Consider the following 16,223-nt stretch of genomic DNA (forward strand, 5'->3'; position numbering starts at 1 on the left):
ATGGGATGGTCAGTAAATTTGTACCTAAGAATATCCACTATTACCTGTGTTGCGTGTATGTGAATGTGTGTATGTTTGAAGAATGCTGGAGAATGACTATAGATCAATGCTGACCAACAGTAGTATAATGCAAGCCCTATGTGCAATTTTAAACATTCTAGTAGCCACATTAAAAAAGTTAAAAAGCAACAGACAAATTACTTTTAGCAATATAGTATAACCCAATATTATTACTTCAAAATATTATTTCAACACATAATGAATATAAAACTCATTAGTGAGATGTTTTACATAATTTTTTATAAAAAGTCTTCATAATGTAGTATACATCTGACATAACAGCAACCTCTTTTTTGGACAACCCCTATTCTAAATGCTCCATAGCAATGTGTGGTTAGACTACCACACTGAACAACTCAGCTCTAGATAAATGAGAAGTTTAAAAAAATATATATTTTATTTATTTATTTGACAGAGAGAGACAGAGCGAGACAGGGAACACAGCAGAGGGAGTGGGAGAGAGAAAAGCAGGCTCCTTGCTCTGCGGGGAGGGGCTCGATCCCAGGACCGTGGGATCATGACCTGAGCTAAAGGCAGACACTCAACGACTGAGCCACCCAGGAGCCCCAAATGGAAAGTTCTGAAGCCAGACACATGACATATCTAAAAGAGATGGTTAGAGAATAATGAAGAAACAGGGCAAACTTGATCTAAGATAGAGAAGAAGGAAGAGAAAATTTCTGTAAATGAGAGATAACTGGGTTTTTTTTCCTCCAATAAATGTGTATTTTATCATTCCCCTGTCAAACAGAATCTTGATTCATGATCTGCAAGAAGAGATTGAGAAACAGTTTGATGTTAAAGAAGATATCCCAGGCAGGCACAGTTATGCAAAATACAATAACTGGAATAAGGTACAGTATACTTAAAAAAAAAAAAAACTTCAAAAAACAAAACAAAACAAAACAAAAAAACTATAACCCTTAACATTTGTTCTCATTTAGTTTTTTTTAGTTGTTTTTTTTTTTATTCTAATTCCTCAAAATTGGTTTTGTTCTCAAGATTATTGCTTGGACTAAAAAAATGGTGCATAAGCATCCTGAAATGGTCTCTCGTATTAAAATTGGAACCACTGTTGAAGATAATCCACTGTATGTTCTCAAGGTAAAAATAATTCAAGAGCTACTGATTCTTATTATTTTGGGAAAATATTAACTTAAAAGTTACTTTGTGACCCAACTAGTGAATTCTGAGGCAATAAAAAATTTATATTTTTCTGAAGAACATATAGAAGTGATAGGTGGTTTTAGGTAGTACCAATAAAGTCCCTGAATAAACCATTTGTGGGACACAATGGACAAACTCAGACAAATCTCTTATCCCTTATCTTTATTAGAAGAGTTTATGATGTCCCTGATAGATAAAAGTTTTCCATCCATTAAAATTGAGTGAAGCTAGTGATTAAATGTCATGAAGAAGAGAATTTTAAGTATCACAGAATCACAGGATCCTGGAAGAGTATCTAAGCCATTTCAACCCTATGTTGACAGGGAATTCCCTTCTCTAATGGAGCTGACAATTACTGTTAGGCTGCTGCTGGATTTTTCTACATCCAAAGACACTCTTCCCTGAAACATGCCCTTAATAACTGAGAAGTCCTTCCTTACCCTGAATTGCCATCCATTTATTCTAAGTACCCAAACAAAACAAATCTAAATTCTCCTCAAAATGATAATTCTTCAAATATCCAGCCACTGTTCCTCCTCCCCACTGCAAACACAACTATAAAATCTTTTCCACCCAAAGCTAAATGTCCCATTTATGAAACCAGAAAAATAAAAGGAAATGGCAGAAACAGAAACAACACATAATCTATTTCTCAGACCGAAGGATGTTAACAATAAAATAAGAAAACAATATACTACGATTTTTTAAAAACCCTAAAAGCAATTCTGATACTAGGAAAATTTTTTGAAAAAATAGACTATGTGATAGATTATGAATTATGTATAGACATTTAAGGATATGTGCCATCGTCCTCCCTGAGAACAATATGTGCATATGCAGTTATTCAACAGAAGACAGGGAAAAGAATTGCTTTGAGCATAAGAGTTACTGGACAACAAAGGATCAATGTGTGACAAAATAATATCTCAAGTTTATTTTTAAATAGATTGGGAAAAGGGATGAAAGAAGAAAGGCTATCTTTATGGATTGTGGCATTCATGCACGAGAATGGATCTCCCCAGCATTCTGCCAGTGGTTTGTCTATCAGGTAAGTGAATCGGAACACTCATCCAATTCTCCTTTGATTGTCAAATCTCCAGCCCTTCACTGTGTGGCAACACCCCTTTCCAAATGAGTGCAATTCCACTTAACTGGAAGGGTTCACATTTGGTGCTGTCAGGAAATAAACGCTCTGGATTTTACTCATTGTTGGGGTTTTTATAAAATTGACACCTTCCTTCAAACTTCTTGAATTTCAGCTGACAGTTTACAAAACTAAAAGAATTTTTTGAGGTTATGATATGGTTTCTCCTATACTGAAGTACAGACAATCTGAAGCTACCTTCATATTACAACCTATAATCTTAGCCTTTCTTCGGTGAGCTCAAAGCAGAGACCTCGAGTTCCTGTTCAGATCTTTAACTGGCCAATCACACACTTGGAATTTTCATACTTAATTCCCTCTCCAAGGGAAAAACAACTCATCCTTTTTAAAGGTAAATCCAGCTTATAAGTTGTTCCTCTCATTCTGTTCTATTCTGATTCTTACCATCTTTTAAATTTCTCTTTCATGCCAGCTTTTGCAAACAACATGCTGATGTGATACGCATGACAATGGCTCTCTGGGCATGGATGCTTTAACTAGGAATGAATCTGCCAGTAGAACTGATTTATCCCTGCAGTTGTTTTAGCTCTTCCAGCTGAGGGCCAAGAGTTCCCCTTACTCAACCTATAAAGAAATACATGTGACAGGGCTACAAGAAATGCCCTGGCTCGGGAACAAATGTACCTGGAAGAGATTTTCCAAGAATGAGAGAGATTTTAGGCAGCCATAGGAAGTACAGATAATTCCAGAAATATCAGTCTGTTGGGAGAAAAGGAGTTGATTGGTCAATCTAAATGCTTGAGTTTTTTTTATTAATCAAGCATTTTTCTTTAATCCTATTTATAATTAATTTATAAATAATCTCCAATATTTACATATTTCTATGCTTACAAACTCAATCTTTATTTACCTAAAGGATGTGAGGGGTAGAATCTATTTAAATCAAGGTGTATGTCTAATTTTTTACTTGGCTCTGTTCTTCCTATATAACATATCTTGCATACTATACGTGGAATGCTACAGTCTTGACAATTAAATGATCCTTTAAAGAATGGTCAGTTCAATTATTTTCACTAGTCTGAATAAGTAACTTTTATATGGGTCACTTATTTTTATGCTATTTGGAGGAAATATGTTTGAAATCACGTAACACTGGGCAAATGGCCAAAGCGGTGGTAGTTATTACTATTATAGCCACAGCTTTCCACATGGTGGTGAACTTTCCACCAATAGCTTAATTTTGTCCTATTCTTATAGGCAGCCAAAACTTATGGAAAAAATAAAATTATGACCAAACTCCTGGACCGAATGAATTTTTATGTTCTTCCTGTATTCAATGTTGATGGATATATTTGGTCATGGACACAGGTAAGAGACCATAATCTCTTGTTTGCATTTGGACAATATAGTATTTACTGACTTTAATGCACAGTTTGTTATGCATTAAGTTTAAGGTTTCAATAACCAGTTAATTCTAATTCAGAAAAATGTAATTTTAAAGAATCTCAATTTCAGACTAAGGCAAGCATGATTTCCTGGTTACATAGGTGTCCTTGAAATAATATGAAATTTCTGCTGCTGAAGCTAGTAATGAATAAAAAGAAAAAGAGCAATAATTATAAAAGAAATGTATGTTATAGGATATGGAAAAAAGCACATTCTACCTAAAAAATAAAAGTCAATTAAAGACATTGTGAACACTGATCTCAAAGCAAAAGGCACTGTATTCCAGTCTATCTGTAACAGAATCTGATGTGGAATAAATGTATCAAAATAAACAAATATATAAAAGAGTGACACAGTTATCTACCTGTCCTTTAACTAGATCCCTTACTGCCCTATTGTTGCTAAATAACATTAATACTGAATATTCAGACAGATACTATCACATTCAGTTCTTTCTGAAAATTATGCTCCAACAGTCACAATTTGGCCTGTTTAATACCCGAAATCTATAAATGGTGAAGGATGTAATGAAGTTGAAATTTAAATTACAGGTAATTTCAGAACATTATTCATCACTTTCTAGTACCAAGAACCAATCAACAGTTCTTGAAGTTAATTAAATTATTTTATCAAGGCCTTAGAACAGTAATTTAAAAAAACAATGTTTCTGAAAATATTACAAATTACAGGAAAACAATATATTTTTCTTCATAAAAAGGAGCCTCAGGTTAACTAGGCAGATTTCAAATAATGCTGTGGACACCTGCAGAGAGGGTCTGAAATGATCCTCTGAAATGAAATGAAATTGAAAAATGTAAACTGATCTAGTATAAACACTTAAAGCATTCAATCCTGCAGAACCGCATGTGGAGAAAAAATCGTTCCAAGAACCAAAACTCCAAATGCATCGGCACTGACCTCAACAGGAATTTTAATGTCTCATGGAACTGTAAGTAGTACACTTGATCTCAAGGAAAATAGCTATAAAAGAGTGTTCAGGGGCACCTGGGTGGCTCAGTGGATTAAAGCCTTTGCCTTGGCTCAGATCATGATCCCAGGATCCCAGGATCGAGCTCCACATAGGGCTCTCGGCTTGGCAGGGAGCCTGCTTCCTCCCTCTCTCTCCGCCTGCCTCTCTGGCCTACCTGTGATCTGTCAAATAAATAAATACATAAAATCTTTAAAAAAAAAAAAAAAGTGTTCACACAGCAAATTCAGTTAAACCACTGACTTATTTCAGTAAAATATGTATCCCCTGAGTGTTAATTTTATAATCTAAAAAATAAAAGATAATCATCCCTACTTTAGAAATATTATGAATGTTTTGTCATATGGGAGGAAGTGCGGGGGTGGTGTTTATCAAACCATCTCTTACTTAATATATCTAGCTTGCTAAAACTTGGGCACAATCCAGATGCACAAAAATTCAGAATCTGAAGAGAGGTCTCAGGTCCCTCCTCTTCTGGTCTGATAACAGCTGAGAAATACCAGTGGTTAAAACCAGCATACAGATAGTTCTTCAGATGTTTAGTGAAAAGAAACAGCTGGGTCAAAGAACCTGAAAGGTTTAATAGAAATGCAATGATAAGCAGAAGCCTGCTACATCAAATAACACTGTAGTTGTTACAAAAATCTGACTTCATCATTACATACATTCAAGGAGAAATTACCACTACCCCTATTCGTAAATTTTTTTCTTTACCTAACTTGGTTGAAAATACCACCTTAGCTTTTAATTTTATTCTACCACAGTAATTATGATAATAGCAGCTATCCCTAAGCAAGAGCTGCCTGATGAAATGGGTTGAAGAAACTCAAAACTCCAAAAAGGTAATTCATACCAGTCCCTAACAAGTTGGAGTGGAACTGGGTTCTGAACTGGAACTGGGTTCTATCCGGCTCCAGGCTCTGGGCTGCTTCTAGTGTACTATTCTTATAATCTTGGGAAACAGAGGCAAAATAAACAAGGCTAAGAATACTCCAGTGGACTGAGTCTGTCACATTCTGAGTTGTGTGTACAAAGTTGGTCTGCAACGACTATGACACCAGAGACATTGAGGCAGCCTGTAAACCTGGGAGATAAAAATGTCTAAAACATTTTGTGTGTCCATATCAGAAGAGGCAGGAGCTTTTCTGAGGGGAAGCAGACTGTAATCTCATCCACCCATGTCCACTGCAGCTTTTCCGAACACCAAGAATCCATGTTTGAATACCTATGGAGGCCCAGAACCAGAGTCCGAGAAAGAGACCAAGGCTGTCACTGATTTCATTCGAAGTCACCTGAAATCAATCAAGGCCTATATCACCTTCCACTCCTATTCCCAGATGCTACTGTTTCCCTATGGATATACATCAAAACTGCCAGCTAACCACAAGGACCTGGTATGTAGAAAAAAAAAAAAAAAAAAAAAAAACCTACAGTTACTCACTGACAGACATTGCCACTGACTTTCACAAACAACCCTTCTCTATGAACAACTGCATGAATTGAAAGAATTTCACATTTTAATACCAAAGGAAAAAACTAATAGAGTTTATCTTAAAGTTTACTTTAGAGTTAAAAGTCATAATTCCTAGATTAATCTTTCATGTGATAAAAAGATAGAGACAAAATCTTTCAATGGGATTCTCAGATTAAGCCAGTGGAGAAAAATGTCTAGGCCATCCAGACCAGAATTCCATTACTACTCAGATTGTTATATAAACACTTACCATGGACAAATTATAAAACCACAAGCACCAAAAGTCTAATAGAACAGCAAAGATATCTATTTCTGTCCCTAAAATGCCATATTTAAGAAGATCCATTGTATTTTTATCCTCCTAGTCCACTTGGAAATAATATTAATTCTGTTACTACCCAAAGAAAGAACATTATGAATGTTTGTGAAGTTTCCTCACTGAGAACATACTGTCTTTCAGGAACGAAGATCCACTATGCATCCTTTCCCTTTGTATGAAAACTAATGTGATCATGTTGGCTTAAAACAAATAAAACCTCTGCATATGGGTTCCAGTGCATGACAAGAAGCTGTAGTATGAATATCCATAAAAAGGGGTATTTTTTGCTGTAAAGAAAAGAAATAAAGCAGATAAAGTTCAGTGTCCCAGATCCCATGCAGGGCTGAAAAATAGAACAACATTCAGTAAAAGCTATGGCTCCAATACTGCCTCATATTTTTAAAAATAAAAAGAAGTCGCTATTGTCATTTTGATTTCCATCCATTGTATTCAGCACAACAGCATTTAATTTCAGTTGCTGCGGAGATTTGAACCAGTCATTAAAACCATCTGTATATATACAACAAAGAAAATATACAAGCAATATGCGGCCCAGAGTCATTTATTTAGCCAATATAGTTGAGATTCTGAACCCATGAGTCATTAGTTCATGAAAAGCTACAGCAATGCAATTTCAGTCTGCCCTTAGGAAAATGGTATTATGGATTAAAAATACAAATACACACAACAAACCATTCTGAGTAAAGAGTTCTTAAACAGCAACTAAATTAATTAAGAAAAAACTTATCTTTTGGTTATATATATTATACATACGAAGTAAAAATCTTCATTGAGGGTAGTAATATGTTAGTGACTACATTCCATTAAAATTCATTCCAATAATCATTCTCATAGCATGAAACACTAATATATATTAAAGGTCATGAAATGCATTCATGTTGGAAGAGAAACTCTAATTTAACAACTATTTTAAAGAAGAGTCAACCACATTTCCTCCCTCAGCATGCTAAAATTCAGTGTGGAAAATGTCCATTGGCAATGTGGCGCCCATAAAAACAAAGGAAGCAGAAACAGAAGAAACTGACTTTGGAAGAGACAAGTATCTGCAGCCAGAAAGTATATGAGAAGAAGTAGAAAGAATCCTTCTTTCTACTTTTAGAAGGAAAGACAAAAGGAAGAAAGCAGGGAAGGCGGGGGGGGGGGGGGAGGGCAATGAGGGAGGGAGAAAGAAGAGAGAAAAGAAAGGATAGAAATCTAAAATGAGATATGACATTACTATATATAGCTGATTTCACATTTAGAATTCTTCACAATAACAATATATCTTACCAAAAATAAATTCCTAATTTAACTGTTGATTTTATTTTGATCTTCAGTTGCCAAAATAACCAGTAAAATTTACTTTTTTTTTAATTCCCAAACAAATTAATACTGTTTACATAGTTTTCTATCATTCCAACTCTAACTTCCTTTTTCTCCAGGCCAAAGTTGCAAAAATCGGCACTGATGTTCTAGCAACTCGATATGAAACCCGCTACATCTATGGCCCAATAGCATCAACAATCTGTAAGTTTTTCCTATTATTTACTGCGTTATTTTCACTAATTCTTTTTATAAATATTAAAGAAATTTTAGCATTTGTAAATTAGGATTAGAACATCTAGAATTGTTCATTTAAACTTCAGTTTTAATGGATGATTCTGAATTACATGTGAAACTAGGGGATACATTTTGCCCTTTTCGGGGATAAGATTTTTCTTGAAACAAATTATACAAGGTTACAAGGTCAGTAGAAATGGTTAAGTCAAGATGAAGTTTTGGTTTAGAATTAAACCACCCTCCCGTTCCCCACCAACATTTATCCTCACAGGAACTAATGAGAATTAGTTGAAGCACACTCTATAATTTTTGTCGTTGTTGTTGTTGTTGTTGTTTAACTGGACAGTCTTCCCCAGCTGCTGATAGGAAAATGGGCCGCAAGTTTCAGCCACTTTGATCATATAAAACCAGTTTCTTGTCCTTCTCATCAGCCCCTTTCTATGGTGTTAAACTGAAATGTGTATGGTGGGTTAAGAAAGATGATATAAAGATTCTAGTGCTGTTGCTTTTGTTTTAGTGTCTAAGTACCACTTCTTACTCTTCACTATTTTTAGACTTCCTTGTCTTTGTGCATTTTTTTAATTTCTGACAGATTTCTGACAAGTCAGGCACTGTGCTTGACCCTTGATTTCACAATCTCACTAATCATCAGAACATCCTATGAGGTAGGCTGTACTTAGGTTTCAAAACCAAAAACCATGATCTTGGCCACTACATATAACACTTTCTCATTTGGTTTCTTTAGCTAAAATAACCAGGTTTTTCTATTTTTAAGAAATGAAAAGAAATTCATTTGATTTTTCACCGAAGACCATTAATTCAGGCCTTGGGAAATAAAATCATTTGTTCTCTTATAGCAAGATCCCACTGATCTTAGTTTGCAAACACTTCAGTAAAAATTGCCTTTTCTCCAAATCATTTTGCAGTTTCAATTCTTAGAACTGAAGAATGGAAAATTCCCAAAGAACTGCTTACAAAACCTTAACTTCCTAACAGAACTTAATTCCTCAAAAGCAAGGATTACACTTCAGATCTCTTCTCAGATCACAAAATACGTAGCACAGTGCAAGGCATGGAACAATAGCAGAATTCCCATAAACTTGCTCGATTAAAATAGCACCCTGACTGATCCAAAAAGAATGAATGTGGATTGAAACCACAAGACTGAACTCGATTTAGCCTGCATCACTCTTCAGAGCCAGGACATCCAATATTTTTAGTATGAAGACTGCTGTTTAACCTTTAAACATTTCTAAAAGGTTTTATTTATTTATTTATTTATTCATTTGAGAGAGAGAAAGTGTGTGAGAGAGAAAGAGAGTATGAGTCGGGTGGGGCCAGGGGGAGAAGCAGACTCCCGGCTGAGCAGGGAACCTGACTTGGGGCTAGATCCCAGGACTCTGGGATCATGACTTGAGCCAAAGGCAGACGCTTAACTGACACAGACACCTAGGTGTAACCTTTAAACATTTCATGAGCAACCCACCACCACCAAACACATATACTTATTTCCATTACCCTTTTTAAATTCATGGATTGAAGAAAAGAAATACGTATGTGTGAATCCATGGACTCTTTGCAGTAATTCTACCTGGCCTGGCCACACCTCATAAAATACTTCCCCAACCCAAGCTAAAAGTATAATCTAGGAATTAAGGTCTATACCCTCAATAATGGCTAATTGCTATGCTATCATATTGGAAGCTCCTTTGGTGGAATTAGAAAAATGATCAATAAACCAGACAAGTCCCATTCCCAGAGAACATTCATCAGCAATCACCTATCAACTACTCATTATTAAAAGGCTGAAGAGAAAGTACAGTGACACAATCATTCACCAATATCAATTCAAATCTCTTGTTGCAACATAGCCATGCTAGCAATTAATTATACATACGAGTGGATGAAAATGGGATTTCAAAAAAGATGATATACTCAGCTATGTTAGGTGGACCAAAAGTGGGCAAAGAATGATAGGACAAATTAGAACATCAGTTTAAAATGGCCGCCTACTTAGTGGATATTGAGAATTGCAGTAGCAGACAAGCTAGATGTTCTTTCTTGACAGCAAAGAACAAAGGGTTCCAAACAGGAGCACACTTTGCAAATGGCAACTAGAACATCAAAGGATTATTGCTCCTACACTTTCCACACAAATATATGTAATGTACATTTACATATATATGCAAATTTTGAGCACACTAAAGCTATGCATGGCATTGTATCAGTCAATTTAATGAGCAAGAATTTATGGAATGCCTCTTTCACAGCCCAGAACTTTGGAGCTTTGAGAGGTAGGTTAGAAGAATTAAGATAAAATAACTGCTCTCAAGGAGTTATATTCTAACTAGGAGAAAGACAGGCAAAAATACCATGGCCCCAAGTCATCACATATCACTTTCAAAATGGGAGGATAAGGTGAAGAGGAATTACATTCTGTACAACTGTGTAACCGGATCTTAAATTTTTTTAGTTATATTAAAAGATTTTTTAAAGAAATGCAGATTTAGAAAAAATTGCCTCTTCCATATAGGGCTAGAGCAGCTTGTTTAATTTTTTTAGGAGTGACTTCTTTAATAAAGTATCTGATTGAGTTAATCAACCATTCATGAGAAGCAGAGGGTAACAAAGTGTTAACTTGGTAAGAACAGAAAATAAGGGCACCCCACAATTAAAATTTAGTCATTCTAACACCCTGGTTGTCACTTTAAAAAGTCCTAGGACTCAGGGAAAGCATTGATAGCATTTGCTAGTGGTTTTCTCTCTTTAATTTGATGGAAACCAAAGAAAAGGGCTAAGAAACATTTTTAAACGCAAATTATGGAGAGAGCTCTCACCTCCAGAAAAAATAAGTTTGCAATTTGAACCTAAGAAGCAAATATAACCAATAAATAAAAATCATAAAATTTGAAACCAGGAGGAAATCTAGGAGATGATCTAATTCAAGGTTCTTAATCCTGACTTACCATCAGAATCATCTGAGCTTTTAAAATATGTGGATGATTGACCCTACCCCCAGAAATTCTGATTTCATTAGTTTGTGGTGTGGGCTAGTCACCTGCATTTTTTTTTTAAATGCCCAAAGTGATTCAAAGATGAAACTAGGTTTGAGGGCACGCAGGTGGCTTAGTCATTAAGCACCTGCCTTTTAATCAGGTCATAATCCTGCGGTCCTGGGATCAAGCCCCACATCGAGCCCCACATCAAGCGCCACACAGGAAGCCTGCTTCTCCCTCTCCCACTTACCCTGCCTGTGTTCCCTCTCTCACTGTCTCTCTCTCTGTGAGAGAAAAAAAAAAAAAAAAGATGAAACTAGGATTGAGAACCAGTGGTCTAAGCTTAATCCCTCTTTCATAGACTATAAAAATAAGATAAAGAAGGATTTGATCAATTTGGGGAAAAATAGGAACAAATATTAGCATTCCAGACCAAAGTCAAAAGGTATACCAACTACTTTGCCACAAAGCAACAATATTTAGATGACACAAAAACTGACGTAACAGGTTGTGAAATGTTTACATTTGTATATTGGTGACCTATCCAATCCTTTATTATCTTAGAAATAACAGAACATAGTACCTACTTAGAAAGAACAGTTCACTGAATTGATAGGGACAGATAGCTTGCATCATTAATATCATCCACCTTGTGTCATATCATAAATTAAATACTTAATTTCAATGTGCCTTTCTTGTTGCCTTCCCTACACACCAAATTGCTAGATCTGTTCCTATATCTCAACCCCGTACTGTTTTCCACACTCTGTACCACTTCCACATTTTGAAAAAGAAAAAATCAAGACCTCACATTTGTAGCTCACAACACCCAATCTCTATCTACTAAGACATTCAAGCTGAGATTATATTAAGGAGCCATAAAAATGCAAAGAAAATATTTCAATTTATGCCCACATACCTCTAGCTTAGCTCTTGCTTCAAAAAGAAATTTCACTTAGTATTGACATAAAAGTGCCGGTTATTATGTTTAATGCATGTCAATAACACTTTTTTTGAAAAACAAATGTTAAGCCACCAGCATTATGTTATGTAGATTCCTGTGGACTGAAGCCAGATTCCCAGTTTGGTTCAGTTTTATTTTTACTTGTTTTGATTGTATTACAGTAAGTTCCTTGCACCTAACATGCCTTGAAAGGCACAGAATTTTTTTCAATGACAATATATTAAGAAAATAATGTCAACAACAAAAAGTTATCTTGTAGAAATCAAAGAAGAGTTTTTATTGGGAGGACTATAGACTGACATACAGTAGGTAGTATAGTACAATGGTTAATAGCACAAACCCTAAAGACATGCAGCTTGGGTTTGATTCCTGACTCAACCTTTACTAGCTAATGTTTTTGAGCAAACTGTTCAATCCCTGTGGGCCTAAATTTCCTCTTCTGTAAAACAAGCAACTGGGGGGCACCTGGGTGGCTCAGTGGGTTAAAGCCTCTGACTTCGGCTCAGGCCATGATCCCAGGATCCTGGGATCGAGCCCCACATCGGGCTCTCTGCTCCGTAGGGAGCCTGCTTCCTTCTCTCTCTCTGCCTGCCTCTCTGCCTACTTGTGATCTGTCGGTCAAATAAATAAATAAATAAAATCTTAAAAAACAAACAAACAAAAAAAAACCGAGCAACTGGTACTTAAATCCTAAGATTGTGATAGGAATTTGTTAAATGAGTTAACACACGTGAAGCACTAAAAGGGTGCCTGGCATTTAGCAAGTGGCTATTATATTTTATAAATATATACGGGGCACTTGGGTGGCTCACTGGGTTAAGCCTCTGCCTTTGGCTCAGGTCATGATCTCAGGATCCTGGGATCAAGTCCTGCATCAGGCTCTCTGCTCAGCAGGGAGCCTGCCTCTCCCCCTCTCTCTCTGCCTGCCTCTCTGCCTACGTGTGGTCTCTGTCAAATAAATAAATTTTTTTTTAAAAATTAAATAAATATATATACATACACACACAAATATTTTAGTAGGTTTAGCTGTAGATAAACAAAAAGCTAAGTATCATGTTCAAAAAAGTTCTATAAACATGTATTCTTACAAGTAAAAAGCTTTCAGTTTTGCATTTATTTTATGCCTTATATAGTTTTTGTTTGCAAAGTTAAGGTTTTGAAGATACAAAAAGTGGTATCAAGAAAGAAAATGTAGGGGCGCCTGGGTGGCTCAGTCATTAAGCGGCTGCCTTTGGCTCAGGTTGTGATCTCAGGGTCCTGGGATGGAGCCCTGCAATGGGCTCCCAGGAAACCTGCTTCTCCTTCTCCCACTCCCTCTGCTTCTGTTCGCTCTCTCACTGTGTCTCTCTCTGTCAAATAAATAAATAAAATCTTTAAAAAAAAGTATTACACTCAATAACATCACACAATTATGAAGAATCACAAATTACATATATTCTCAATAACCACTATTAATTTTAACGAGAAGCTTCACATAAAGCAAATCTGTCAAAGTGATAGAGCCATACTCTAACTCTTTTAAATCGCAATAGTTTACTTAACTGCAAATGGGGAACTAGTACAGCTAGAAATTGGCCAAGTTTATTAAAATGCCTAGTAGACTCTAAATCACCATATAAGATATAATTCCTACATACCTTAACCTTTATTGCTACCAAATTCTTACTTTTATGTGCTTTTTTCTAATGAACTTAAACCCAATTCTAGCTAAAAATGACAGTCTTCCTGATCACTAATACCAATACACTTAGCTCACACATTCCACAATCTCCCTACAACACTGGACCCTGGTGATATCCCTTCTTCCTGACATTCCTTTGCCTTCCTTAAACAATGAACTCTCTTGGGTGCCTGGGTGGCTCAGTGGATTAAGCCTCTGCTTTTGGCCCAGGTCATGGTCTCAGGGTCCTGGGATCAAACCCCACACTGGGCTCTCTGCTCAGCAGGGAGCCTGCTTCCCCTCCCCCTCAACTGCCTGCCTCTCTGCCTACTTGTGATCTCTCTCTGTGTCAAATAAATAAATAAAATCTTTAAGAAAATAACCAATAAACTCTCTTGGATTGCCTCTACCACGTTCTTTTCTACTCTTTCTCTGCTGACTACCTCTAGAAGTAGACATTTAAAAAACAAAAACAAAAACAAAAAAACCACAAAACACAAAACCAGGTACACTACACATATACCACACAGGGTTCTCTTTTCAGTTCCCTCCTCCTCTTTCTTCCTTCTTCCTCATCAGGGAAGGGCTCTCTACCCTTCAGGGTAGAACCCTCATTCGCCACCTAGAGGCACCAGGTGGCCAAGCTAGGGGGATCACCTTCCACCCATGTAGTAGTACCTGCAGCAATCAATGGGAAACCAGCTGCACTAGGGGAACCAATCAGTCCAAAATAGCCATGCAGAGATTTTTTTTTTTAAGATTTTATTTATTTGACATACAGAGATCGCAAGTAGGCAGAGAGAGAGGAGGAAGCAGGCTCCCCGCTGAGCAGAGAGCCCACAGGGCTCTATTCCAGGATACTGGGATCATGACATGAGCTGAAGGCAGAAGCTTTAACCCACTGAGCCACCCAGGTGCCCTGCCATGCAGAGATTTTAAACACCATATTGTCATTGGAACAATGGAACAAGGCTCAAAAGAAGATGAGGGTCTCATGCTAAATCTAAACAGGAAGGATGACTGCTAAAATAGCTTTCAGTTAAGATTTAAAATTTTAAAAAATGGACAAAATGTCCAGGATACAAGGAAAAATTACTTGTCACAGCAAAAATGAAGATGATCACAGCATGAATGAGAAAAGACAACCAAAAGATGCTAACACTGAGGTTATTTACATGTTAGAATTATCTGATAAGAATTTTGAAGTCGCAATCATAAAAATGCTTCAACAAGTAATTAGATAGCCTTGAAACGTCACAGAAAATCTCACTGAAAAAAGGCAAGATATAAAAGGAACCAAATGGAAATCACAGAACTAGAAAATACAGTAACTTAAATTCTTAAAAACTCACTGGCAGGACTCAATAGCAGAATGAGTATATGGAGAGAAGAATCAATTAACTTAAAGGCAGAATAAGAATTCAAGCAAACTGAAGAGAGAAAACAAATTGGAAAAAAAAAAAAAAAGATAAGCAAAACTTCAGGGACGTGAGATGTAGTAATAAAAGAGCCAACATTCATATCATCAAAGTCTCAGAAGAGGAGAAGGAGAGTGAGAATGGAAAAAATATGTGAAAAAAAAAATAAAAGACTGAAAACATACACCAACATACCAAAAAGCTAAGTGAGTGCCAAATAGGATAAACTCAAAGAAATTCACACTGAGTACCTCATAATTAAAATTTTGAAAACGAGAGACAAAGAAAATACTCTCGAAAGCAACCAGAGAGTAACAATCTAGAGGGGAAAAGAGAATTCAAAGGATAGATTTTTCCATTGAAACCATGGAAAACCAAAAGGAAATGACAATATTTTTCAAGTGCTAAAAGAAAAGAACTATCAACCCTTAATTCTATATTCAGCAAAAAATATCCTTCAGAAGCAAAGAGGAAATGAAGACCTTCTCAGACAAAGGAAAACTAAGAGAATTAATCACCGAAAGACCTACCCTTTAAAAATGGTTAAAGAAGACTCCCCAAATAACAAAGAAATGTAACAGAAAAAGCCTTAAAAGTGGTAGAAATGAAGCAAGAATGAATTAATGAATGAATGAGTGAATGAACAACTATGTCTTCATGATGGTGGAACCACAAAATATAATTCCATTTGATGTGATCCTTAGTGCATGTACAGAAGTACTCAAGATGATTACGTTTAAAAAGTAGGAAGTAAAAAGAACCTAAATGCAAGTAAGATTTCTATATGTCACTTGACGTGGTAAAACAGATATCAGCAGATGTTAGTAAATCATGTATATTGTAAAATATGTATATTGTAATACCTGGAGCAACCACTAAAAACTACATGAAGTCATAGACTTAAAAAACTTTATTATAAATACATCAAAATGGGGGCGCCTGGGTGGCTCAGTCGGTTCAGGTCATGATCCCAGGGTCAAGAGATCGAGCCCCATGTCCAGCTCCCTGCTGAGTAGGGAAGCCTGCTTCTCCTGTTCCCCCTGCAGTTCCACCTGCTTATGCTCTC

At 36.2% G+C, this 16,223-nt stretch overlaps 1 protein-coding gene across 3 annotated transcripts in view; it reads left to right on the forward strand.

Annotated features, from left to right (window-relative positions):
• Positions 1 to 16,223, forward strand: part of CPA3 (carboxypeptidase A3) — a 34,280-nt gene that overhangs the window by 12,037 nt on the left and 6,020 nt on the right. For 2 of the 3 annotated variants that reach the window (XM_045088493.1, XM_004755484.3), the window contains exons 4-10: positions 812 to 914; positions 1,063 to 1,164; positions 2,174 to 2,275; positions 3,590 to 3,700; positions 4,637 to 4,727; positions 5,958 to 6,160; positions 8,002 to 8,086. In XM_045088493.1, the coding sequence (XP_044944428.1) occupies positions 812 to 914; positions 1,063 to 1,164; positions 2,174 to 2,275; positions 3,590 to 3,700; positions 4,637 to 4,727; positions 5,958 to 6,160; positions 8,002 to 8,086 (797 nt within the window). The remainder of the gene's footprint in view (positions 1 to 811; positions 915 to 1,062; positions 1,165 to 2,173; positions 2,276 to 3,589; positions 3,701 to 4,636; positions 4,728 to 5,957; positions 6,161 to 8,001; positions 8,087 to 16,223) is intronic. The other variant, XM_045088492.1, reaches the window with a different exon arrangement.

Source organism: Mustela putorius, unplaced genomic scaffold (assembly GCF_011764305.1).
Source record: "Mustela putorius furo isolate JIRA1106 unplaced genomic scaffold, ASM1176430v1.1 tig00003834_pilon_pilon_pilon, whole genome shotgun sequence".
Taxonomy (NCBI): domain Eukaryota; kingdom Metazoa; phylum Chordata; class Mammalia; order Carnivora; family Mustelidae; genus Mustela; species Mustela putorius.